This window comes from Panthera leo, chromosome A3, assembly GCF_018350215.1.
Source record: "Panthera leo isolate Ple1 chromosome A3, P.leo_Ple1_pat1.1, whole genome shotgun sequence".
In the NCBI taxonomy this organism is placed as follows: domain Eukaryota; kingdom Metazoa; phylum Chordata; class Mammalia; order Carnivora; family Felidae; genus Panthera; species Panthera leo.
Genome location: NC_056681.1, coordinates 27,103,323 through 27,129,977, shown reverse-complemented (window position 1 = coordinate 27,129,977; position 26,655 = coordinate 27,103,323). Strand labels below are relative to the sequence as shown.

At 51.0% G+C, this 26,655-nt stretch overlaps 2 protein-coding genes across 4 annotated transcripts; one reads left to right on the top strand and one right to left on the bottom strand.

Annotated features, from left to right (window-relative positions):
• Nucleotides 1-1,747: 1,747 nt before the first annotated feature.
• Nucleotides 1,748-12,013, bottom strand: DEFB124 (defensin beta 124). 2 transcript variants are annotated; one of them, XM_042931340.1, is made up of 2 exons: nucleotides 4,095-4,152; nucleotides 1,748-1,902 (listed from the first exon to the last, which is right to left on the bottom strand). In XM_042931340.1, exons 1-2 carry the CDS (start codon nucleotides 4,150-4,152, stop codon nucleotides 1,748-1,750), a joined length of 213 nt encoding a protein of 70 aa, XP_042787274.1. The 2 variants fall into 2 exon arrangements, 1 of the variants encoding a protein (XP_042787274.1); XR_006200504.1 differs by lacking the exon at nucleotides 4,095-4,152 and adding an exon at nucleotides 11,931-12,013 and having other exon boundaries at nucleotides 1,816-1,902.
• REM1 (RRAD and GEM like GTPase 1) lies at nucleotides 6,828-15,152 on the top strand. Of its 2 annotated transcripts, none has more exons than XM_042931338.1 (5): nucleotides 6,828-6,905; nucleotides 7,928-8,334; nucleotides 9,411-9,493; nucleotides 11,971-12,172; nucleotides 13,366-15,152. In XM_042931338.1, the coding sequence occupies exons 1-5, from the start codon at nucleotides 6,844-6,846 to the stop codon at nucleotides 13,632-13,634; spliced, it is 1,023 nt and encodes a 340-aa protein (XP_042787272.1). In that variant the 5' UTR covers nucleotides 6,828-6,843; the 3' UTR covers nucleotides 13,635-15,152. The 2 variants fall into 2 exon arrangements, with proteins under 2 accessions (XP_042787272.1, XP_042787273.1); XM_042931339.1 differs by having other exon boundaries at nucleotides 6,846-6,905; nucleotides 7,828-8,334.
• The last annotated feature ends 11,503 nt before the right edge of the window (nucleotides 15,153-26,655 follow it).

Sequence of the window (26,655 nt, the reverse complement as noted above, 5' to 3'; positions counted from 1 at the left end):
GTCAGTGAAAGCATCCACTGGCTTTCCAGCTACAGCTGGTTGCTGGTGAACTGGTCTGGCCTCCCGCTGACTCATCATACTGGCTAATGTCGCCTCACAGTAGCTCTCTGTGGTTCTGTGGCCAGCTCTGGGGTTCTTGTTCTCTTTCTAGGCTGACACCAGGCCCACCTCGTCCCTACCACATTGGGTCCTAAAACAGGTCCCTGGCCATCGGTTCAATGTCTAGATCACCCAGAAACTAAGGGGCTACAGAGGCAGGACTGATACTCAGGCGGTAGGCTTTGCTATTAAAATAATTCAGTGCTTCCCTCCTGGTTGGTAAAGAGCTGTTGCCCAAGACCCTTCAGTATCCCCTCCTCTGCTCCAGCTGCCTCTGGCACATTCCCAGGTCCCTGTCATACCAGAAACTAAAGGGTTAACATGGCAGGTAGTCTCCAAGACTGCTCCAGCCCTGAGGCTCAGCATCCCTCCTGATGACATTAAGTATTCTGGATGTCACCAGTGTTCTTAGCCAGGGCAAGCAGGGTCCTTTCCTTACTCCAAGACTACCTGAACTTCTCTGGAAAGTCTCAAAGGACAGTGGATAAGAGCCCCCCTCCGTCACTGGCGTTCCCCTCAACTTATTGAACGTGCCTGCCCTTTCTGGGCTCTGCCCCAGGGGAAGGTGGGTCACCACTGGGGGTCATTCCCATCTTCCTTTCCCCACCCCCAGGACGTCTACTATAGAGGCTGAAGCACTCAAATCCCAGCCTCCCTTACACCAGGAGTAGCCATGTGACCCAGGTCTGGCTCATGAGAAGGAAGCAGAAGTCTGCTGGGGAGGGGGACCAGAGACAGTTTTTGCTCTCCTGGTAAAGAAGAGAAACTAGCCCAATCCAACCCTGCTTCCTGCTTTAAACAAGGATGTTGTGCCTCAAGTTTTGGTAGCCTTATGTGACCAGAGAGGATCCCAAGATGCTTGCCCTGATGTGGTTGCTGCCTAACGGCAGATAAGCCCATGCAAGTTGAGCTCTCTGTTTTTTCAGCCAGAGGCAATCCTGATGCAGGGCGAAGTCTGCTGGACCACCACCCTGCCTCTGCTCCTGTTTTCTACCTGCCTTCCGTGCTCACCGGTCCCCGGGCCTGGCCGAGGTTGACTTCTCCTCGCTCAGCTTTCCCTGTGTATGCAAAAACTGCTTTCATAAAATCCGTGGTCTTTTTCACCTGCGCAGGCCCTTGAGGTGCTAAAATAGGAGATCAAGGAATGTAGAAAAATTCTTTTGCTCTCTCGGGGGGCCTGCCTTTCAAGCCAAATGCACCATCTCACTGTGAATGCCAAAGTGTATTAACTCTACCATTATTAATCCTTACTATAATTAACTCATTATTATTATTAGCTGACATTATTACTGTTAACTCTACTTTTTTTTTGCATTCCTTCTATAAATTCCAAATCTCATGATATTATAATTTATCCCCATTTCATGGATGAGGAGACCCAGGAGGCTTACGGAGATTGAGTAATCTTTCCCGAGTTGGACAGAGTGGAAGGGATACAGGCAGGACCGGAACCATTTACAACAGTCATTAATGCCCACTCTCCCCGGGCACCTCCCCTCCCTCCACCAACCAACCCTCTATCCCTCCCATACGGGACCTCGCCCACCCCCACATCCCCAGCATGAGGGTGGCAGGGTGGTGAGCAAGCAAGAGGAGACGGGCAGCAGCAGGTGTTTATTGGAGAGCAAGGGTGTCAGCCCAGAACCAGCTACACAGATTCAGTCTTAGAGGGCAGAGGCCTGATTCCATAGGCGACACAGCACAGGGAGGCATCTGGGCACATGTGCATGTAGGTTTCATGCCTTGTACAGTAAGTTCGGCAGGCCCCTTGGCCTTTCCAGCACCGCTTGAATTCACTTCTCCCTATGCGAGGAAGACCACAGGTCACAGAGAAGCCCATGGGTTGCAGGTTAGACCACTGTTCACAGATTTGACCACAGATCAAGGGTTAGGCCACAGGTCACAGATCAGACCACTGTCCACAAGTTAGGCCACAGGACCCAGGTGAGATCACAAGTCACCGTTTAGCTCTCTGGTCGTTGTGTTAGGTGACTGGTCATACGACATCCCACAGGTCATAACTGAGGCCACAGGACATGAACTCTGACCACAGGTTAGACTAGAGGCAACAGACCAGACCACTAGTCACGGATGAGACAACCAGTTACAAATGAGCCCACAGATTTCAGTCCAGGTTAGCCTATAGATCACAAGTTAGACCACTGGTTACAAGTTAGAAACTAATTTCTTGTCCAGGTTAACCCACACCCCAGGTACACTCTAAGCGCTTTTCATGACAACACTGTACAATTATGGTTGGTCTTATTATGATCCCTGTGATACAGGGTAAGGAAACTGAGGCACAGAAAGATTAACAACCTTGCCCAAGTTTAGAGAGTCATTAAGGAGCAGGGCCAAGATTCAAACCCAGGTAATAAGGCTCTAGAGTCCGCTTATAACCATAGCATAAACTGCCTCACACATATGGATCCATTTAATGTTAGTGGAGGAATTTCTACCCATGGGCTATGGAAAAGGTAGGGCTTTGGAGGAATGCGTCCTGTGCCCCCTCTAAGGTCCCCTAGGAGGCCTCAGGTTCCTCAGCTCTATAACTCCCTTTCAGGGGGGCAGTTATAGGGGATTTAATCATTTTAGCACAGTGCCTGGCACACAGTAAATACTCAATAAATGGAAAGGGAGATTATCAGAATGACAGCTTCCGGCGGGGGGGGGGGGGGGACAACCAGGACTCATTGGAGGCCAACCCTCTCATTTTATGGACCAAGAAAGGGACTCACCCAACTTTCCCCAGCCAGTAAGTGGTGGGTCTGGAACAGGAACCCGAGACCCTGACTCCCAGGTGAGGGCGGTTCCTGCAACTACTCTTGACACATCATCACATCTTGACCTTCCGGCGACCCTGAGACCCAGAGGTGCTCTTTCCTCCTACATGGTCTGTATTCCCCGCCACCCTTGCTCCACTTCTCTCCTGGTACCCCCCACTCCAGCCACGCTGGCCCCCTTACTGCTCTCCAGACACCCCTGTCATTCTTCTGTCTCCTGCTGCTTGTAAAGATCTTCTTTATATTCTCACTGTAGTCAGATCTCCGCTCAAGCCGACCTTATATACAAAATCGTTAAAGGGGCGTCTGGGTGGCTCAGTCGGTTAAGTGTCCGACTTCAGCTCGGGTCATGATCTCGCGGTCTGTGAGTTCGAGCCCCGCGTCAGGCTCTGTGCTGACAGCTCAGAGCCTGGAGCCTGCTTCGGATTCTGTGTCTCCCTCTCTCTCTGCCCCTCCCCTGCCCTCTCGCTCTCTCTCTCTCTCAAAAATAAGTAAACATTAAAAAACAAATAAAGAAAAACAAATAAATTGCTGAGGTTGGGTGATGATACACAGAGGGTTTTTATACTATCTTTTATTTGTGTTTGGCATTTTCTAAAATAAGGTTTCTTTTGAAAACTTACGTCATTACATTAGTCTCTATTTTTGCATACGTTTACATTTTTCCGTAATAAAATGGCTTTTCGTTAACTCACCTTGTTTCTTGTGTTGGTCTCTCTACTTTCATGTAAATTTCAAGTTTTTCAAAAAACAAAAACAAACAACCACGCGGGGCCTCCCGTGACCCTCCCCATCAGCTCTCCCATCCTCCCCAACATGCACACACCACCCTAACCCCTTGCCCTGCTTCTATTCTGCTTAGCACTTACCACCACCTGACACAGGATGTGTTTATTTGGATCTTTTCTGTCTAAAATTATCAGCCCCATGAAAGCAAGGACGTTTTTTTCCTCTCCCAGCGGTTGTCATAGTGCTGGGACACAGTAAATGTTTTTCAAATACATATTTGTCGAGTGAGTCCCATTTTAAAGATTAGGAAACTGAGGTGCAGACTGATTTAGAAAGTTGCCCTAAGGTGCCCAGCAACTCAGTGGGGGGGCCAGAACTCAATCGCTGGTCTAGGCCTCCTCTGTCCCCCAGAATCTGGGAGGCTCTCCCTCATTTCTGCACACACACACACACACACACACACACACACACAGGTGATGTTACCTGGTGGCACATGACCCAGGACCAGGAGGGCCACAATCAGCAGAAGCAGCCGTGTCATGGCCACAGGGCTTCTGGGGAGGCCACCAAAGGAGCCAGGCTTACTGAGCCCTGCTGCCTGCGGCCCAGCCTTTATCAGGCTGCAGATCAAGGCAGGAGCGTGGGCAGCAGGAGACCCAAGTGGGAGGCCGGGGCTCTGTGGTCCTGAGAATATAACTGGATGTCAGCCAGCTATGTGGGAAACTGGTCAGCCATACCTGCCAGAGATTGCTGAGCTCTGAAGCTACGGACAGGATTTCCTGAAGCGATGTCTGAGGTCAGAAACTAGACATCCTCTCCACCTGAGAGGGTGGGGAAAGGTGGGGCTTCAGAGAAACCTGGTTCAACGCCAGCGTCTCCCTCTAATCGCTGTGCTACCTTGGACAAATCATGCAACCTCTCTGAGCCTCAGGCGGTCGTCAAGGAAATGATGACAGCCCCCCCCCCCCCCCCCCCCGTGCAAGGCTAAATACACGGACATTTCCCTTCCTGATGCCAAGGAGAGGGGGCCAGAACTCACTAACCCGTTCAAACAAGCATGTATTTAGACCACTTGGAAAATGGAAAGAGTAACAGTACTTACCTCACAGAGACGAATGGCTACCTAGCTCATTTAGAGGATTAAACAAAATAGTACAACGGTTCTCGAAGTGTGATACCCACACCAGCATACAGCAGCAATACCTGAGCTTGTTAGAAATGCAAATCCTTGGGGCACCTGGGTGGCTCAGTCGGTTGAGTGGCCGACTTCAGCTCAGGTCATGATCTCACACTCCGATGATCTCACACTCCATGAGTTCGAGCCCCGCATCGGGCTCTGTGCTGACAGCTCAGAGCCTGGAGCCCGCTTCGGATTCTGTGTCTCCCTCTCTCTCTGCCCCTCCCCCGCTCACGCTCTGTCTCTCTCTGTCTCAAAAACAAATAAAAACATTTCTAAAGAAAAAAAAAAAAAGAAATGCAAATCCTCACGCTCTGCCCAAACCTGCTGCATCAAAAGCTCTGGGTGCAGGTCCCAGCAAGCTGTGGTTTAACAAGCCTCCAAATGATTCTCATGCACAGCTAAAATTTGAGGACCACTGGGACCATATGTGCAAATAGCTTAGAACAGTGTCCTACCCGGGCATCTGAGTTGCCTCTTGAGAGAGGAATAGCAGAAACAGAATTCCAGGCAGAAGGAACAGAATGTACCTGAAAGAGTGGGGCATGGCCAGAGAAGGGTTCATTAGGAGGAGAGACTGGAAACGGCCCTGCAGAGGATAGGAGCCAGAGCACGAGGGGCCTTGAATGCCAAACTCAGGCTGTAAGCGTTGTGTAACCTGTCCAGATATCACTGTGAAATAAAGAAACTGAAACCTCAAGAAAGGAGGTGTGTTGCTCAAGGCCGTACAGCAATTGAGCCACAGAGCTGGGACTGGAAACCAAGTTGCCTCACTCCCAGACAATGTGCGACATGACATCAGTCACAGCCCATCTTGTAGGTAGGGAAAGGGACTCTCAGAAGGCCAGAGCACAGAGCACAGACATGAGGGGGCTCAGCGTCTGCCCAGAGCCCTGCGGGGCTGAGCTAATCTACAGGCTGCTGTGGGAGTTGCTCTGAGCTGGACACCTGGACCCCCTCAGCCATGACAATGAGCTCCACCCACAAGTACAGCCTGCTCTGCATGGCCCCACACACAAACCTGCCCTCCCCAGTCCCTCATGATCTCAAAGGAAGCACCCTGCCCAAAGAGCCTGGATACTAGCCCCCTGGATGGCCCAAATCACCAGTTCCCTATAGCCAATAGCTCTACTCTACCAGCATCACAGTGTCTCTCTCCTTCAAGTGCCTAAGAAGGCACTTTCTAAGTGTCTTTTTTTTCTAAGCCACGGCGGTGAAAGAAAGGGACAGTGGGTTGCGAGGCAGAAACCTGAGTCCCGGGGCCAGGTAAGCTTCAGTTAAATATCCTTTCAGTGTTGTGTCGGGATTAAATAAGCTAATAATCTAGGCAAAGTGCTCAAATCATACTAGCCACAGCCCAAATGCTCAGTAAATATTCATCAAAGAGGGGACAGCCATTCTTCCAGACACGGGACAGACCCCTGCATAAAGAGTGCTTAACCCAGAATTTGGTGAATGAATGAATGGGATGCCAAAATCAGGTATCAGAAGTCTTCAGCGCAGACCTAAGCTCCCTCCTCCCCTGGACCCACCTCCAAAATTCATTCACCATCCAGAGGAGAGTTTCTCAAAGTGGGGGCCCATGAACTCAGCATAAAGGTCACTTTGGGCACTTGTTTGAAATGCAGATTCCCAACCCCCTCTCCCAGAACTGCTGAATCCGCCTCTCTTGGAGGGTGGGCCCTGGGAATCAACATTCAACCAGTTCCGCAGGTGGTTTCTGCGAGGGCGAAATAAAGTTGGTGCACCCGGTTGCTGGCGTGAATGCAGAAGAGGATCCAGACCCAGGAATTAAGAAACCACATCTTTCCTCTCTCGCTGCCCGCCCTCCCCACCCCCCCCCCAACCCTGACACCGCCACTACCACCCCAGGCGAAGGACTTGGGGCAGTGGGTCAACTGAGCTCGGTGAAAAGTCGTTCCGCGACCGAGGCCTCGGGGCGGGGACCCCGGGGCTGCCCTGATGGGGCGGGGCTGACGGGGCGGGGTCTCGGCTCCTCCCCCGGCCCGGGCGGCGGGGCGGGACTGGCCCGAGGGGCTGCGCGCCGAGGCGGTGATGCAGCCTGGAGCACCCGGCAGCTGCGGCGGCCGGGGACCCTGGACCCCTCCTCAAGCGAGGTAAACGCCCGCGCAGCCCGCCGCCAACTTAGTCAAGTTGGAGCGGAGTTCGCCAGGCGCCTGCACGGGGGGCTCTGCGGCGCAGGCAGGGGCGAGGGAGGCCTCGAACCCGCGTCCCCGGGGTGAGGGTCCTCCGACCTGGGGCCCGGAGGGTTGGATAGCCTCGGACAAGGAACCCTCCCGGGATCAGGGGACTTACATCCAGGACCCTGGGCGGGGGAGGCCTGGAATCAGACCCCGGGAATGGCACATGCGCCCCAGGGCCCTGGAGGTCTCCTCCCCGCCCCCTGCCAGGACCCTGTCCTGTCACCAAACCTGGGGCCCGGCTGCCTCGCAACCCCTGCCCCCCAGCAGCCGCTGGAGGCTGTCGCGCCAGCATCTCCTGAATTTTTCACGTAGGGGGCGGGCCGGACACGCCGTTCCCATGGCACCAGGGCTCTCGAGTTACAGCCCAGGGAACCCCCAGATTCCCATCGCCCTTCGGAATACCAACCCACCCCGTGCTGCCTCTTAGCCCTCAGCGGAAGTGAATCCCCCAGGGGCCCTCAACCCTCCTCCGTATCCCCCAACCCCGATCTGAACCTTGGGGAAGTGAGCTGTGGGGTAGGGGAGGGCCGGGGCAATTCAGGTGCCTTTCAGAACGTAGGTCCTATGTTCCGAATGGGAGGGACACGTCTGTGGACAGGGTGTGTGCATGCTTGTATGGATCCCACCTCCCTGCTCCCCCTCTGCCTGTCTCTGCCTGTGTGTCCTGGGGTATTCGGTCATCCTCAAGGCATAGGAAGTGACCTCTGGGTGTGCATGCGTGTGCTCACAGCCTGCACGCTCACCCCTCCCAGCCCGCTCTAGGCTTACTCTGGCCCTGAAGCCAGGAAGCCCCCACCCCAAAGAGCTGAGGTGCTTCCTCCTGTCATTTGAACAGGAGAAGGTTTGGGAGGAAGTCATCTCAGAAGCTCATCTGGACCCTGCAGAAGGGGGTGACAGCACCTGGCTCACTGCCCATTCCTGCTTCTTGCTCACAGAGGGAAGGAAGGAAGGAAGGAAGGAAGGAAGGAAGGAAGGAAGGCGCAAAGCCCCTCCCACCCAAGGATGACACTAAACACCCAGCAAGAAGCAAAGACCCCCCTGCGTCGGCGAGCCAGCACTCCACTGCCCTTGTCCGCCCGGGGCCACCAACCTGGCCTCCTGTGTACAGCACCTTCCACAAAATCCCAGCATCCCCGGCTGGGCCAGTCAGCCTCCCTCAATCCTCCCCCCCGGCAACCTTCACCTGCCCCCAATGGTTGGTCCTCTGAATCCAGCGACTCTGAAGGCTCCTGGGAGGCCCTCTACCGCGTGGTACTGCTTGGAGATCCTGGCGTAGGGAAGACCAGCCTCGCCAGCCTCTTTGCAGGGAAGCAAGAGCGAGACCTCCATGAACAGCTTGGAGGTAGGGACTCTGTGGGCTGGGCTGGGTTGTGGCCACAGGAGTAAAAGCCCTGTAGTCAGGGGCACAAGGCTGCCAAGAACAATTGTGCAACTCACACACTGCTCAACTCTAAAGGGCATCATTCACATAGACTGTGAAGTGAATGATGCCCCCTGACAGTTGTGCAGGGCACAGCCCACACAATGGTCTAGAGGAGGGAAATTTGTTGAATTGTGAGAATTTTGCCAGTTTCTCAAGGATGATTAATTTCCATGTCATAAGGGAAGCAATTCTGAGCTCCATGAGTCTCAAAGGGAAAGAAATAAGTAGGCTTCCAGCCAGCTCAGAAACTCCCAGCCCCAACTTCCACCTCTCAGATCCTCCTACCTCCACAGACAACCATCCACGCCCACCATGACCAGCAGCAAAATTAAGATCTTGACCCACATGGAGACTTCCCAGGTTCCCTTATCCTCAAGTGATGCAGTGAGCAGAGAGAGCCGGGGGCCCCAGGATGAGGGGAGAAGGGACAGGACAGAGGAAATGAAGAGGGGTCCTTACAGGACTAGCTGAGAGTCCACAGGATGAGTGGAGAGGGAGGTTGGTTAAAAGCAAGGAGAAAGTGGGGACACTCTGGCCAGGCCCCTTCTCTAGCCTTGACCCCTCTGAGTGTGAGAACCCATATGAGGCATGTACATACGTGTACCTATAGGCGTGACCAATGCGGAGATTGAGGCCCAAAGAGGGTTCATACGACTTGCCTGAAGCATGCACTAAGCCAGGGACAGAACAGGAATGAGAGAATTCCCAGCCAACTTTAACCCCACCATCCCACACGCATCAACCAACAACCAACCAAAGTAGCAAAAGTTTTCTCAGCACCTACTATGTGTCAGCTATCTTGCTGGCAGCTGGGGAGACATGGGCTCCTCATGGAGCTTCCTGACCTGTCAGGAGAGACAAGACATCAAGCAAGTGCGGGAGCACTTCCAACACAAGTGGAGGGGGCGCTGTGATCAGAAAGGGGACTAGGGGAGGCCACACCCTCCCCAGGCCTGCTCCTCCTCCCTGAGATCTGGCTCTTCCCTTGGTTGCAGAAGATGTGTACGAGAGGACCCTCACGGTGGATGGAGAGGATACCACGCTGGTGGTCATGGACACCTGGGAGGCTGAGAAACGGGTATGGCACAGCAGGCAGGACTTGGGGGGGCGGGGGGGGGGGGGAGGTGCTGAGCCTAGGACCAGACCCCTGTCCCCTCCTCGGACACTACACAACAGGGACATGGCAGAGGCCATCCTCGGCAACCCCCAAGGCCAACAACTCCCAAGCAGCCTTTGGAACCAAAGACTGAAGAACCTCATGACCGTGAGTCCTTTCTCACTCCATTGATGCCCTCTACAGCCGTCCCAGGATGTGCTTCTCCCCCTGCCGACCCCCACCTTGTCCTCAGGACCCTCATCCCACACACTACCCCCCACACACTGTGCAGAAGGAGGAACACTGCATTTAGCACCAAAATGTCTGAGGGTAAACGACCCCCTTTCTCTTGCCTACCAGCTGTGTGGCTTTGTGCAGGTGACTCACCAGTCACCCTGAGCTTCAGTTTTCTCAACTGATAGATGGGTTGATCGTTCCTGCCTTCCTTACCAGCTGGTTTTTTTAAGTTCTTATGCAATTTCACAGTGGTGAGCAAGCGGTGTGCAGCATGAGACAATGCTGAAAATAGGTGAAGAGATGTAAATAATGATCATTCTAAAGACTCGTAACTTGGTAGCTAGTAAAGAAAGAAACCAAAGGAAGTCCTTCCCTACCCCCTTCCAGAGCGGGAAGAAAGCAGACAGGGATATGTCCCTGTTATGCTTGTCTCACCTTGTCTGAGTTTTCTTTTTTCTTGCTATACAGATAATACATGCTCACTGTAGAACTTTGAAGAAATACAACCAGAGAGAAGGATGTAAAAATCACCGGGAGCCTATCTCAGTAAGGGGTGGGCCCCGCCCCTAACATGCAGAGAGGCCTCACCCATGGGGTGGGGCTTAGGAGGGTTGGGTGATTGGCCAGAATGGCTGCCAGCCCTAGCGATAGGCAGAAAGGATGCGGACGAAGGAGCTAAGTGGCCAATTCTTTTCCGGCAGAATAAAAGAACACCCAAGTCCAAATGAGCGTGATGAGGATGATGACGGTCTTCCTAACTGCAGCTGACATTTATGCAGCTGGGTGGAAGCCCACCCTTTTCCCAAGTGTCAGCCCCTGTGCTAAGCTCTGTATATATATTATGATGTTCAGGCAAAGCAAAATCTGTGAGTGAGTATTCTGATTCCCATTCTACTGATGAGTAAACCAAAGCTCAGAGAGGTTCAGTAATGGGTCCAAAGTTGTCAGAGAGCAAGTGGAATTCAAACCCAGATCTATAAGACTCTGATCCTGTATTCTTTTTTTTTTAAGTTTTTTTTGTTTGTTTTTGTTTTTTTTTTTTTGAGAGAGAGAGAGTGAGAGAGCAGGGGAGGGGTGGAGAGAGAGAGAATCCCAAGCAGGCTCCGTGCTGTCAGCGCAGAGCCCAATGTGGGGCTCAAACTCACGAACTGTGAGATCATGACCCGAACCAAAATCAAGATTCAGCTGCTTAACCAACTGAGCCACTCAGGTGCCCTCCGGGTCTGTACTCTTCTGCACGAGGACTGTCCCTCTCCATTGCCACTGGGAACACCACCTTCTGAGCCTTCAGCTGGGGTTTCACCCCTTTACCCATTCATTAAAAAACACTAGCGGGATATGTATCACGGGGCCAGGACACTGGAGACCCAGCAGCGTATAAGATAGATGCGTCCTCTGGCCTTATGGAGCTCACAGGCTGGTGAGGGAGGGGCTACTTTTGAATGCAGTTGAAAATCCTATGGGGCAGAGTCCAGTGAATTAAGAAAAGGGATCAGCCTGGAAGTCCCATTTGGGAGGCAGGCGGGGGAGGAGTACTGGAACTGGAATTCTGTGCCCAGCTGGCTGGCTGTATGGCCTTGAGAACATTTTCTCTCTCCTCTGGCCCTTGGTTTTCCTACAAGTAAAATGGGGAAACTGGTTCAGTTTGAACCAGTTAGTGACGGTGGAGGGTCGAGGCAATTTCCAAAAAGGGTCCACAGTAGCAGTGTCATTGGATTGAGTATTTATTTACTTACTTATTTATTTGGGGGGGGGGGGGGGGGGGGGAGGGAGGGAGGGAATCTTAAGCAGGCTCCTTGCTGTCAGTCTAGCAAGACTGAGCCCTCCTCAGAAACCAGACACAAGAGCTGAACCCTTCTCAGCAGGAAGAGAAACCAAACAAATCTTTGGTCTCCAGTGTCCAGCCCACACTAGGAATCCAGGAATGAGAAAATATAGTCAGGTGGGTTCACTAGCCCAATTTTGCAAAGAGAAACTGGGGCTCAGACAGGGTTGGTGGTTTGCCCACGGCGACGATACAGAGAACAACGGCAGAATTTGTTCCTCAAACCTGTCTAGATTGTAAGCCTCAGCCCCGGTCCACCCATCAGACCATCCATCCCAGCCTCCGCCCGGGTCCACCCATCAGACCATCCCAGCCCCACCTTTCGCAGCGACGCCCCTCTGGCGGAGAGGTAGGTACCTTACGGTTTGAGGACAGGCCTGGGGTCCCTCTGTTGCAGGATGAAAGCTGGAGCCAGGATTCATGCCTGCAGGTGGGCAGCGCCTATGTCATCGTGTATTCCATCGCAGACAGAGGCAGCTTCGAGAGTGCCTCTGAGCTCCGCATTCAGCTGCGGCGCACGCATCAGGCCGACCACGTGCCCATCATCCTGGTGGGCAACAAGGCTGACCTGGCACGCTGCCGGGAAGTCTCCGTGGAAGGTGAGCCGTCTACTCCACCCTCCTCCTCCAGCTTTCTCTCTGCCGCTAACCCTAACCCCGGCCCCATCCTGCATCTACTTGCCTCAGCCTGAAAGCTAGGAACTGTTCTCGCCTCCTCTCTCACTTCCGGAAACCAGTCCCCCAAATCCTGTGAGGCCCACCTCCCTTAACCCCACGTTCCCTTCCCCCCATGCCCACAACCTCTGCCCCATCCTGGCATCTCCACCTTAGTCTGGACCAGCCCCCCTACTTCTCTCTCCCCGTTCAATCAGTTCTCCTCGCCAGCTGCCAGAGTTTTCCAAAACCAGATCTGAGCTTGTCACTACTTTGCGTAAAAAATCCCCCTATGGCTCCCCCATGCCCTTAATCAGAGACACTTTATCCACCGGACGGGATAGGTCCACTGCCTACAATCTTTTCAGGGGCTTATACCTGAGACCTGAAACAATTATGAGCTCCAAAACAAATACAGTGAGAAATTTGTAAATTCCAATTTCACAAAGCTTTAATCATCTACAAAACTTCATATTGTGACAGCCAACAACTGCAAACCAAAACGTTTAGTTATATATATAAGTTGTATTTAAAGTGGGATGGGGAATTAATTTCAATACATTTGATAACATGTGGGACCCATAAAGATCTCAAAATGGCCTTCCTCACAGGGCAAAATCTAAAAAATATGGAAACTGAGAGCCAGAGAAGGTAAGCCAGCTCCACGGGGTCACCAGCCACTGGGGGCTAGAACCCAGGCCCCTGTCTCCCAGCCCAGTGGCTTCCTGGAGATGGAAGACGATATATGCCTTGTGAGCAAACATCCCCAAATTCCGCAGCAAAACCCCCAGGCGATTTTGTGAAAATGCTGTCCCAGATCTCATCCCAAACCTCCCAAATCAGATTCTTGGCTGGTGGTTTCAGGAATCTGCATTTTAACAAGCTCCCCCAGGTAATTCTAATGCACAGCTTAGACCCTTTACCTGGCATTCAAGACCCTTCCCAGCCTCGCTTTGCATCAGAATCAGTCACTAGCCTGTGCACTAACTCCTCAGAGCCGGGTCTCGTTGTCCTCGGAATCCCCTGGCACCCAACGCAAGTTAGGGCACAAAGAAAAAAGTGACTCAGCTTGAGACTCAACGCACCTCTTCCTACCTTTATGTCCCCCTCCACCCGGCCCGTCTGACCCCGCCCCTCAGAGGGCCGCGCCTGCGCGGTGGTGTTCGACTGCAAGTTCATCGAGACGTCGGCCACGCTGCAGCACAACGTGGCCGAGCTCTTCGAGGGCGTGGTGCGCCAACTGCGCTTGCGCCGCCGGGACAGCTCGGCCCCTGCGCCTCCCGCGCCCCGACGGCGCGCCAGCCTGGGTCAGCGGGCTCGTCGCTTCCTGGCACGGCTGACGGCCCGCAGCGCCCGCCGGGCCCTCAAGGCCCGCTCTAAGTCTTGCCACAACCTGGCGGTGCTCTGAGGCCGCCCTGCCTCCTGGGGGTGGCGGAACACTGGGCTGCATTCTGAGCTCCACCGATGCCACCGAGGGTCCTCGACGCAGTTGCCTGGACTCGGCACACTGGGCTGTGCCTGTCCGCTGCCCCGAGGGCCGCAGCATCTCCCAGAGCTGCAGCTTCAGGGACCCCTCCGCTCCAGGAAGGGGTGGACAGACTATGGGACCGAAGCCTCAAGTTGGGCACAGAGTAGGGTTTTGTTTTTGTTTTTTTACGCGGTGCGTGTCTTTTTGTAAAAATCTTCCTTGTCCCTTGGCTCTGGCCAACTCACAATAAACCAGACCAGAAGGATGTCCTGTCTGCATGCCCAGACCTCTTTTGGAATCTTCCAGGCATCTCCACCTCCCACTCTCCCATCTACACTGGTTGCAGATTGGGTTAACCTGCTGACTTGGGTCAAGGTCAGTCAGTCAAATCAGTGGATCAATTCTGTGTTCAGGCCCTTCTCCCCTTCTCCGAACCACTGGGCATGGCCCCTGTGCGGCACCCCTCGCGCCCCCTCCCCCATCTTCGAGGGAGACCCCGTGGAGCATAAACAACCACAGTTCAGTGTGCTGACCTCCTATTTTCTCATAAACCCATGTTTTAGATTGTAGGTTCATAAAATCTTATCTGGAAGGGATCTCAGCATTCATCCTCACGATGTAATAGCTATCGTTTGTTAGGAGCTGTGTTCTAAGCTGTCACAACTAGGAATTGATCTTCACAAACCCTGTTTACTAATTAGGAAAATAGACCAATAGACGGTGAAGGTCCGCGGTCAAGATCATTTAGCTACTATAAGTGAACTTGTCAAAATTCCAATCCAGGCTTGTCAGGCTAGGGTTTGTGCCCTTTTCTGCAGTCCTCTTGGAGAATGTGACAAAGAGCTATAGAGTCCTGGGGAAGGGGACTTTCAAACACAAGTTTGCATATGACTTAACCTGGAGGGGTATCCTTGCCTCCATGAAACCCATCCATTAATCCCCAGGATTAGTTCAACTCATTCATTTTTCTGAGTGTGGGAACTGAAGTCCAGAGAGAGGAAGTGAGCATCCCAGCGTCACCCAGCTAGGGAGGGTGAGGACTGGACCCCAGGACCCAGCCTCCTCTCATGTCTGCGCAGGAAGTAGGAGGTAGTGAGGCATCCAGCCTGGCTGGGGCTGCGGGGCTGAGGCTGGACCGTAGGGGTCAGGTCAGGAGTTTCCAGCCGAAGGGGAAAGGGGTGTCACTACTTTGAGAGGAGAACAAGATGCAAATGGTTGGGACCATCATGTCCCTGACGCCTGACACCCCTGCCCCCAACCAGCTGCCCGCCCAGATGCCTTGGCCACCAGGAACATGGTGCCAAAGAAGGCTGGAGCTTGGGGCAGACGAGCCCCATATCCTCCGTCTTCAAGCCCCCAGTCTTGCCAGCAGGGCACTGATGGCACTTATTTCCTCATCCTAACTCCAGCTCGGGTTAAGGGAGGAGGAGGGGGGTCTTCCCCCACCCCAAGCTGTCTCTGGCCTGCGGTTGTGGGGGAGGGGCTCCAGTTGTGGAAAGTTGGCAGAGGCAGCCGGCAGCAGCCGGAGAGTGGAAAAAATGATATCAAACCCGGAAAAATGCAGGCCGGATGGAGGGCCTGAGTCGGCCCTGGGAGGTGAGAGGGAGGGAGGGAGGGAGGGGGCTCCACAGGCTGAGAAAGGAAGAGGGGCCAGGGGGAGAGCACAGGAGCTGGTTTTGAGAACACTGAAGGTAATCGCTGTCATTTCTTCCTTTCTTCATCCACAAATATTTATTGAGGGCCTACTAAGTGCGGGGCACAGTGCCAGGCTCTGGGGAGGTAGAGGCAAACCGAAGCAGTAGGATGCTGCTCCCTGGAGCCCCCGTCTGGTGGGGAAAGCAAACTAGAACACAAGTAAGTGAATAAAATGGTTACAAACAGATAAGGGACTAATGAGGGTGTTCGTGGAAGGCCCTGAGGATAATCCAGTGCAATCCTGCCAATTTACAGATGGGGAAACTGAGAACCGGAGAGAGGGGGCGGGCTTACCCCAGGCTACTCAGAGTGTGGAAGAAGTCATTGAGACCAGGATTAGGGATGGAAGGGGAGGAAAGGAAGGGAGGGAGGGAAGGAGGGAGGGAGGGAGGGAGGGAGGGAGGAAGAGCAGACCAGGGTCAAGGGGAAAATTATGCGGCCAACATGGCAGCGCAGTGGTTGAGGTGGGTCATAGGTCCTGAACCAGAGGGTCTGTGTTCAATCCTCTATCTCTCTGTTTCTCAGTTTCCCCATCTATAAAATAGGATTCACGACAATTCCCTCCTCAGGATTGATGTGAGGATTCAATGACCTAAGATGTGTAAATTTCTTGGGGCGCCTGGGAGGCTCAGTCAGTTGAGCGTCCAACCTCAGCTCAGGTCATGATCTCACAGTCCGTGAGTTCGAGCCCCGCCTCGGGCTCTGTGCTGACCGCTCGGAGCCTGGAGCCTGCTTCCGATTCTGTGTCTCCCTCTCTCTGACCCTCCCCTGTTCATGCTCTGTCTCTCCCTGTCTCAAAAATAAATAAAATGTTAAAAAAAAAAATTAAAAAAAAAAAAACAGTCCCTGTGTCAAGGAAGATTCAGTGACTGTTGGTTCCCACTAGCATATCTTAAGACCTTGGGGAAACCAGGTCTTGTTTTGTTTTTTTTTTTAATCTTCTTTAAATGTTTATTTATTTGGGGAGAGAGAGATTGCGAGCGGGGAAGGAGCAGAGAAAGAAAGAGAGAGAATCCCAAGCAGGCACCGTGCTGTCAGTGCAGAGCCCAATGCAGGGCTCGAACTCAGGAACCCTGAGATCATGACCTGAGCCGAAATCAAGAGTCAGTCACCTAACAGACTGAGCCACTCAGGCGCCCTGACCAGGGCTTGTTAAGGGTGGGATACTCTGGGACTGTAAAGATTTGCTTGGGAGTCTTTGCCCTGCTGTGACACTGGAGGACTTTAGGAAAATCTCTTCCCCTCTTGGGCTTCAGTTCTCCCATCTGTAAAATAAAGAGATTGAATGTGAACTTGTACCATATATTCATGTGCAAACCCATTTACTGTCTGCCCACCCCCCCCCCGGGAATAAATGCCCCATGAGGTTAGGGCCCCCAGTACTTCTCTTTCCCCAGCCACCTACAACAGTGCCTGGCTCATAATAGGTGATCAATAAATACCTGTTGAAGGGAGTGATTAACTGATCTGCAAAATGGCCCTTCCAATCCTGACCCCTCTAACTCTAGGAGTCTGTGAATAAAGCATAGCTGGGAAAGCGTGTGACAAAACCACAATACTCCTCCCAGGGACATGACCCGTGATAGTTTAGAAAAGTCTTTCTCACCCATTAAAAAAAAAAAAGCTAACTTTGTTTTAGCTCTTTCTGTGTGCTAGGCCCCATGTTATATGCTTGATACGCATTTTCTTATCTAATTATCACCACACCCATCTACTTAATAAGTACCATTTAACAGATGAGCAGATTTAGCAGAGTGAGGCTAAGAAAACCCAAGAAATTTGTCCAAGAAAGCGTAGTCAGGATTTGCACTCAGGTCAGGTAGGAGATGCTTTCTTTATTGTAGAGTTGGGGAAACCGAGGCCCAGAGAAAGGAGACAAATTGTCCAAAGGCATGTAATAATAATAGCAAGCAACTACATCACTCTTACTATGTATCAGGCACTGTTCTAAGTACTTTGCGTATATTCAGTCCTCAACACTGGTCATATTATCATGATGCCAGTTTGCAGATAGAGACACTGTATCGCAGAAAGAAAGGTTCACTGCCCTGCCAGGTCTGCACAATTAGCAAATAGCAGAGCTAAGATTCGAACCAGGGACGTGTAGTCCTGCAGTTTGTTAAGGGCTTGCCTCTGTTACACCATCTGTCAGTATGGCAAGTCCAGAGCAGGCTGGTGTAAATGAAGGGGCACCAGCACCCTGCTTCCCGGACGGGGGGGGGGGGGGGGGGTGGGCAGAAAACAAAAGCACACTGAGTGTATTCTAAGCCGCCAGCTGGGACTTTCCACCTTGAAGGGAGAGTACTGTTATGGAAAAAATGATAAAGCTCTGGAAAGATGAATGTCTCCCAAAGGGCCCCAAGTCTCTTCACAGTCCCCCCCAGCCTCCTTAGTAGGAGACGGCCACAAACTATGCCGGCCTGATCCAGATGAGACGAAGGCCACCTGGAACTTGACACACCCCAGCTAGGCTCCCTGAGTACTGAGGATCACTGGCCTCGATGGAAAGTTACAATTTCTCAGCCAAGGGCACAAAGCTTCCACTCAGGGAGCCCCCCTCCCGAGTTATCAGGTTCAGGCTGAAACTGCCTGTCCCCGGATGGTGGGAAATTCCCGTCCCCTAGGGGCAGCTGAAGCCTCCCTTTACTCAGCAAACTTGGACAAGGGTGTGTGTTCTGAAGGAGGGCAAGAAGGGTAAAGAGCGTCACAGCTGTCTGCTTCATAAAGACCAAGAATCTCTCAGTTCTGCCACGACCATAAAACCTTAGGCAAATCAAAACATACAGAGTGAAGGCGTTAGGGTAAAATTCTCTATGTGGTTGTCTCTGACTCAAGAATATTGGAATATTCTAGTACCTTAGCTTGAAAAAATACACAAGTTCAGTTTCAATTTCAGCAGCGTTCCCTTCTGTTCGCATCAGGGTTCAGTTAAAAATAATACTGATGATGGGATGGGAGCTCTGGGTTCAGCAATGTGTGCAATTTTCTCCAGTTCCATCTGGTTCAAGTTCAAGGCTAGGATGGGTCACCGTTCTGGTTTCTAGGCTGCATAAGGAACCACCCCAAAGCTTAGTGGCATAAAAACAAGCATTTTATTATGCTTCTAGATTTTGTGAGTCAGGAATTCAGGCAGGGCAGAGTGGATACAACTCCTCTCTAGGGCCTCGGCTGGGAAACTTGAAGACTCGAGTGACTGGAATCATCTCACGAGTCTGGAGGTTGAAGCCGGCAGTGTAGGGATCTCACTTACACGTGGCCTGGTGTCTTTATTTCCTGTTTTTACTGTAATGAGTTACCACAAACATAAGGGCTTAAAACAGCGCAAATCTGTTATCTCACAGTTCTGTATAGAAGTCCGACGTGGGTCTCACTGGGCTAAAATCAAGGTGTCAGCAAAGCTGAATTCTTTTCTGGAGGCTCTAGAGGAGAATCTGTTTCCGGCCTTTCCCAGCTTCTAGGGGCCAAGTGCTTCCCTTGGCTCATGACCCCTGCCTGCCTCCATCGTCAAAGCCAACAACATCAGGCCAAGTCCGTCTCATGCCTCCATCGCTCTGGTTCTCCCTCTTTTGCCTCCCTCTGCACCCCTGTGATTACGTGCAGCACACCGGATAATCCAGGATAACTTCCCGTTTTCAAGTCAGCAGATTAGCAAACAATGCCGTCTGTGACCTTAATTCCACGTTGCCATGTAACGTAACATATTCACAGGTTCCAGGGATTGGGACGTGGACATTTTGGGGAACTGTTTTTCTGCCTACCACAGCAGGGTAGGATGAAGGGTGTGGGAAAGTGGTGACTGGGTCTTCACTTTCCCCCCAACACACACACACGCGCGCACACACACACACACACACTCACTCAGTCTTGTTCTAATGACTAGAGAAAACCCTAAACTGAAGGCCTTCCCTCCTAGTGGAATGTCAGAGGCACTGGAACACTGTTCCTAGAATCTGACCTTGCCTGCCTTCCTCAGGTTCCTGTTTCTCTCCAGGAACACCAGCTTCTTCAGACCTCCACTGGACAAATACACCCACCACCCACCTTTCAGAAAACCTTACTCCTCACCCACAGATGTAGGTCTTGCTTCCGGATCACCCCTCTCCCCCAGCAGTAATGCATCCTCAGAAGTGGGTTATGGGGACTGGATCAAGACCCCCAGCTGCTCCAGCAGGGCAGTCAAGGGTGCTAGAGCTCTTCTGGTCTTACAGAACAGCCTAGAGAACAGCCCATGCCAAACCCAGTGTTCTTCGAGAGATCTGCCCACCTGTGTGAATGAGGATAGATGCCTTGTAGACGGCCAATTGTCTAGGAAGCGATCATTGAATCTTACATACCCGCATGTGCATTAATTCTAAACCCCAAACCCAGGGGTCACTAACAGATGCTCATAGAGTCAGATAGGTAACATAAATCATGAAGTAGACTGAATGGAGGACATTAGGGAGCACCAAGGTCTGCAGCCAACTGGAAGCACCTGCCTTGTGTACGGGGAGCAATAGATCAGAGCTGCCTATTACTGCTGTTAGGAAATGAATCCAGTGTTGCCTGAATTTAGGTTTTTCCAAGAAAGCCAGTAAGGCAGATATTTATGTGAAGTATCCCAATTCTTGTTTTTTTTTTCAACAAATGGTGTTGACTGTTTATTTATTTTTGAGAGAGAGAGAGACACAGAGTGCAAGCAGGGGAGGGGCAGAGAGAGAGGGAGACACAGAATCCGAAGCAGGCTCCAGCTGTCAGCACAGAGCTCGACGCAGGGCTCGAACTCACGAACTGTGAGATCATGACCTGAGCCAAAGTTGATCGCTTAACCGACTGAACCATCCAGGCGCCCCAAAGAATCCCAATTCTTAAATACTAGTTGCTAATTTTTATTTTTATTTTTTTAAATGCTTATTTATTTTGAGAGAGAGAGAGAGAGAGAGAGAGAGAGGGAGAGAACGAGCAGGGGAGGGGCAGAGAGAGAAGGAGAGAGAGAATCCCAAACAGGCTTCATGCCGTCAGCACAGAGCCCGTCAACCCAGAGCTGGACGCGGGGCTCGATCGCGCAAACCTCTATATCATAACCTGAGCCGAAATCAAGAGGTGGAGTCTTAACCAACTGAGCCACCCAGACGCCCTTGCTAATTTTAATTATTAAAAACCCTGGGGGAGAGGGGAAAGTGGGTGATGGGCATTGAGGAGGGCACCTGTTGGGATGAGCACCGGGTGTTGTATGGAAACCAATTTGACAATAAATTATATTGAATAACTAAATCAATAAATCAGTAAATAATAAAAAGCCTGGACAAGATAAGCAAAACATGTCCAACCAAATTCTGACCAGAGGCCGACAGTTTGTAACCTCTGGTCTGAACCCAAACAGTGACAGAAGAATGTACTCTCAGCCATTCCCCCATCTGCAGGGTCAACCCTCAGACCATGAAGTTAGTACTGAATTATAAGGAACAGCTTGTCCCTTTTGTTCAACTCCTTCCCTCCCCTTTCCAAAAGTGCCTCTTCAAGCCTATTGGGATACCAAAGTTGCCCAGTGCCAAGTAGTATATTTTTTAAATTGAACTTTGAATTACAAAAAGAATACATGTTAATTAGAAGAATAGATCAAAACAACAGAAAATATATGGTAAAAAGTAAAGATGCATTTATTTGTTAAGCTGCCCTCAGCTACACATGATAGAAATCCTTATAAGGATATTTTCTAACAAGGTGTCCAGAGGCCCTAAAAATGCCAGGTCACTGGGTCTGCGTCTCCATAATTCTCTCGGCGTTTCCTTCGTGGTTGCAATATGGCTGCAACAACCCCAAGCATCACATCTTCACCCCAGTATCCCAAGCAAGAATGGAAAGGGAAAGGTCAGAAAGAGGTTTTCTTTTTACCAAAGAGGAAACTGTCTCCCAGCAGTTTCCCTTCATATCTCACTGGCCAAACTGGGTCTCACGACCAGATGCAAGGTGGGCTGAGAAAGCCAACTATCTGGCAAAAAGGAAAGAGATTGCCACACCTGGCTCGGGCCAATCATGATTCATCCCTATGCTACCCTAACAAGATGGTTTTCGCAAGCAAAGGATAAGTGGGGAGGGTCATTGGATAGGCAACTTTAGGATTTGCCACAGAACTCCTTTCTTCTCCCCCAGTACCACTCCTTTCCCCGGGGGTTCCCACCATTAGCAGCAGTTTGGGGTGTATCCTTGCAGATTTTTCGGTACATACATGCAGACATTTGGTCATTTTTCTTCTCTTCCACATTGTCAGAGTTGCAATTTTACTCTGTTGTTCTCTTTTCCATGGGATCTAAAAGAAATCCTGATTGCTCAGAACCAGAGATTGGTTTAAAGATGGACCTACAACCCAGCTATGGTCAATAAGACACGAGGGAGATTTTACTGGAGGGTTCTAGAAAAAAGTTTCTTTGCTCTTAAAAAAGAGCTGGGAGGGGCGCCTGGGTGGCTCAGTCGGTTAAGCGTCCGACTTCGGCTCAGGTCATGATCTCACGGTCTGTGAGTTCGAGCCCCGCATCGGGCTCTGTGCTGACCGCTCAGAGTCTGGAGCCTGTTTCAGATTCTGTGTCTCCCTCTCTCTCTGACCCTCCCCCGTTCATGCTCTGTCTCTCTGTCTCAAAAATAAATAAACGTTGGGGCGCCTGGGTGGCTCAGTCGGTTAAGCGTCCGACTTCGGCTCAGGTCATGATCTCACAGTCGGTGAGTTCGAGCCCCACGTCCGGCTCTGGGCTTGATGGCTCAGAGCCTGGAGCCTACTTCCGATTCTGTGTCTCCCTCTCTCTCTGCCCCTCCCCCACTCATGCTCTGTCTCTCTCTGTCTCAAAAATAAATAAAAACATTTAAAAAATTAAAAAAAAATAAATAAACGTTAAAAAAAATTAAAAAAATAAAATAAAAATGTTCTTCTTTTCTAGTACGAGCATTTAAAGCTATTTTAAAAGGGATGCAACTCTTAATCTTGGGATTGTGAGTTCGAGCCCTGCATTGGGTGTAGAGATTACTTAAAAATAAAACCTTTAAAAATAAAAAATAAAGCTATTTTAGAAAAAAACTACATAATTTATATAAAGCTATAAATTTCCCTCTACGCACTGCTCTAGATGCAGCCCAGAAATTTTAGCGTGTTGGTTCCATGATCACTCAGTTCAAAATATTTTCTAATTTCCCCTGTGATTTCTTCTTTCCACAGGTGATTCAAAGGCATGTGGTTTAATTTCCAAGTACGGAGGGGGGGCAGTTCTACGTATCTTTTTTGTTACTGATTTCTAATTTAATTCGACTGCAAACTTGAAATTTGTTCTATAGCACAACATCTGGTCTACCGCGATTCATGTTCCACTGTGCGCTCGAAAATACTATTCATTCCATGATACTATTGAATACTGTTCAATGTCATGATTGGGTGGGGTGCTCTAAAATGTCAGTTAGGTCAAGGTAATTACTAATGCTGTTCAAGTGTTCCACACACTCACTGATTTTATCCCTATCACTTCACCAGTTGCTGAGAAAGCAATGTCGGAACCTCCAATTATAATTGTGTTGTGTCAATTCTTTCTGTCTATTTGTTTGTTTTCACCTTGTTCTTTTTTCATGGGTGCCAGATATTCCACAATATGGATGTACATAGTTCACCCACTGAAGGACATTAGTTTACTGTAAATGTTCTGCCCTTACAAACAGGGTGGCAGTGAATATTTTTGCACATATAGGAGAAATCACCAAATGCAAATCTACTAGGTCAAAGAACATGCACCTTTTACATTCTGACAGGCACTACCAAATTGCATTCCAAAAGGACTGCTTTTTTTTATATTCAGACCAACAGTGCCCAATTCCCCATACCATGACCCACATTAGGTATTACTAGTTTTTTCTTGTTTCACATTTTCTTGGGGCCAGGATGAGGAAAGTTTGGAAACAAAGATGCCTCATTACTTACTTTGCATTTCCTTAATTATAACCAAGTTGAGCAGTATTCCTCTTGGTGATTGTGCCCCTTAGCTGCCCAAAACCCCAGTGAAGCTTTGAAATTACAGCTTGTAAGGGCTGGATTAAAAATCTCAGCCAGAGCTATTCTGCTCTTTATTATCTGCCTGAGGCAGAGGGATGTTCTTTCTTCCAGTTACCAGAGCCTTGGTTAGAAGAGGAAGTCTGGAATCAGCCAGATCTGAGTTTGAATCCCTCTGGCTCAGCCATATGACATCTCTGACCTTGGACAAGTTACTTAGCTTCTCTGAACCTTTGGACCCTCGACTTTACAAAGGGGGTGACAGCACCTTGCACAGGTGTTGTATGGATTAGAAATCAGATACATAGGGGCATCTGGGTGGCTGAGTGTCCGACTTCAGCTCAGGTCATGATACCACGGTTCAAGCCCCACATAGGGCTCGCTGCTGTCATCGCAGAGCCCGCTTCAGATCCTCTGTCCCTCTTGCTCTCTGCCCCTCCCCCACTTGCACTCTCCTAACAATAAATAAAACATAAAAAAAAAAAAAAAAGAAATCGGATACGTAAAGCATGTAATACAGCATCTGGCCTCTAGTAGGCTCTAATAACAATTAAAAAAAAAAAATAGGTATTCGTTGAACACTTGCCATGTGCAGAGTGCTCAGCTCACAACAGTAAGAGACAACACCATTTACAGATGGGGAAAACTGAGGCCCCAGGACGTGTCTTGTCCAAAGTCACACAGTTTAGTAACCAGCTAAGCCAATGAATAAATCAAGAATGTCTGACTCCTGGAGTGCCTGGCTGGCTCAGTTGGTGGAGCGTGCAACTCTTGATCTCAGGGTTGTGAGTTCTAGCCCTACATTGGGTGTAGGGATTTCTTAAAAATAAAATCTTAAAAAAAAAGTCTGACTCTCAAGCCTGCTTCCCAAGGTAGCTAGCTCATTTCACAGATTAAGAAACTGAGGCCCAGGAAGATAAAATGACATGCAAAATTAAAGGGTCCCAGAGCGGCAACCAGTTGACCAAGTAAGTATTTCCCCTCCTTCTGGGTCCTGGTGACCAGCTGGAGAAGAGGCTAGAGAGAGTGGAGGCAGGGACGGCTACCCAGCAGAGGAGTCAAGAGCATGGAAAATGTCTCTTTCAGCCAATTTTCCTGAGGAACCCTGGCTGGGGCTCAGGGCTGGGAATAGAAAGCGTGCAGGGAGGAGGCAGCAGCCGCGTCCATCCGTCCATCCGGAGAAGCTGTTTGCAAAGTCCTGCTGAGAGAGACAAGTGGACTGGGGGCGGGGGGAGAGGAGCAGATCCCGGGGGCCAACGGTCTGGCCTCTGCCCAGGGCCTAGTCTCCTGGGAGAGGGGGAGCAGGCGTCCCCTGAGCTCTCTGCTTCCTCCTTGGGCTCCCCTGCTCTGTCTCTCCTGCTGTGCCCTCCCCACTAGTCTGGGCATCAGTCATCCCGGAATTGAGACGCTGGCAAGTCTGACTCTCTAGGGATTATGCACAGCCTAGTCCGAAGGTGCAGTGACCAGGAAGAAGGACGGATCCTCCTCTCAGAGATCTTGATGAGGGCTTGGCTTGATCCTTCGCTACTCAGTGCCTATAATGCCACTATCAGAGACACAACAGAGGCTCGCGCTCAGCCAGTATGCAGAGTTATGGCCACCCCAGTGGTCAAAATACTTAGCTATTTGCCTACTTGTTGTTAACAACCCCTGTCCCGAGTGCCCTCCAGGTACCCCTCAAGCATACTGGCCACTCTGGACCCTCCTCTGGGACTCCCCAGACCTCCCCACTTACAGCTACTAAAGGGATAACCCCTGCCACTGCAGGGCAGTCCAGGCCTGTGTGGACGGGTCTGTGAGCGATGGCCAGTCAAAACAGTTGTTAATACTTTTCCGATCATTCCTGGAAACTACCCTTTGGCTTAAAACTTGGTCTCTTATTTAAAGGCAAACTGATAGGAATCTAGAGTGAAAAGGGCCTTGTGCAACGTCTTCATTTTCCGGATGTGGAGAAAGGCCCAGAGAGAAGCAAAGACTTGCCCAAGGTTACACAGCTGGTGACGATAAGAGAAGGCACGACAAGGCAGGTCCCTGACTCCTGACGCCATCTTTGGGCGTCAGTTTCTCTGGCCCCCCCACAAACACTGAACTTCAGTGGGTGATGGAAGGAGGTGACGGCGAGGGACCTGTGTCGAGGCGGGACTGATAGCCAGTCCATTGGCTCTTGGACCTTGTAATCATAGTCATGGCAACAGTCACCTCGGTCACTATCTCCACAGAGATTGTCGTCAAGGCAACCACGACCTAGGGCCCCAACTTCCTGACACCAAGAGCCTTAAGATAAACCAGAAGCAAGTCTTTTCCATAGCACTGACCCAGATCGGAGCTCCGAGTAGGAAAGAGACTTGCCTGACATCACACAGCAAGTTGAGGGTGAAGGCTCTCACAGCCATTCCGTCCTTTGGCTGACACCCCCACCCTTGACCCATTTTTCTGCCTGCCTTGGTGCTTCCCACATTCCTCCAGCCCTCAGTCAGGGTCTCCTTCCCACGGCATCTCACCCTTGGCTGCCTGTCAGCCAGATCACCCTCCTGGGAACAGGCTGACATGATCTCAGTGTAGAACTCCTCACAGGGGTTTTCATCATTTGCTGGGGTTCCCTGGGGGCCAAAACGTCTTCGACACCCTTTGCTCCCCCCAAAGAAAGTGATCTCTCCACTGGAGGAGCTTCAGGCACTCTTAGCTCAGAATTGAGAAGCTCTTTGGGGGGCGGTCAGGCCTGTCCTCTGTGTAACACCAGAGTTGCTGCCCCATCGTGGAAAGGGCTCTGGGCTGGGAGGACAATGGCCCAGATTTCTAGCACAGTCCTGAATCTGATCCCCTGTTGCTTTTCCCAAGTCCCTTCTTCTCTCTGGGACCCTGTATCCCCACCAGAGAGACGGGCACGAGAATACTGGCCTTCTTCAGCACCACCACCGCCCGAAGGCTGCTGGAGACCAGATGCAATCCAGCATTTTAGTGTTACCAGAGAATGATGTGGTTCAAAGACCTGGCCTCCCTTCCGGCCTTCTCCTTTTAGAAGAATGGAATCTCAGGATTGGAAGGACGGTCCTGGCACAGGCAAGGGCTGGAGCCAAAACAGACAGGCTGAAAGAATCTGGAGACCCAAGAGTAGTTAATATGTTGAAGTGTAGGTATGGTGCTGGGGGCGAAGAGAGACTAGGCCAGAAGGAGAGGCCAGAGGTGAGTGAAAACAATCGATCGGCAGTTCTAGGGGGAGGACATTGCCTCAGGGACTCCCACCTGGGTCTGACCCTTGTA

What these genes read in the sequence shown, in the direction of transcription:
- REM1 (XM_042931338.1), top strand. Translation starts at nt 6,844, where the DNA reads ATGCAGCCTGGAGCACCCGGCAGCTGCGGCGGCCGGGGACCCTGGACC. An exon ending in TGGACCCCTCCTCAAGCGAG is followed by an intron (nt 6,906 to 7,927) that starts GTAAACGCCCGC and finishes TCTTGCTCACAG; the next exon opens with AGGGAAGGAAGGAAGGAAGG. An exon ending in CCTCCATGAACAGCTTGGAG is followed by an intron (nt 8,335 to 9,410) that starts GTAGGGACTCTG and finishes CCTTGGTTGCAG; the next exon opens with AAGATGTGTACGAGAGGACC.
- DEFB124 (XM_042931340.1), bottom strand. Translation starts at nt 4,152, where the DNA reads ATGACACGGCTGCTTCTGCTGATTGTGGCCCTCCTGGTCCTGGGTCAT. An exon ending in CCTGGGTCATGTGCCACCAG is followed by an intron (nt 1,903 to 4,094) that starts GTAACATCACCT and finishes TTCCTCGCATAG; the next exon opens with GGAGAAGTGAATTCAAGCGG.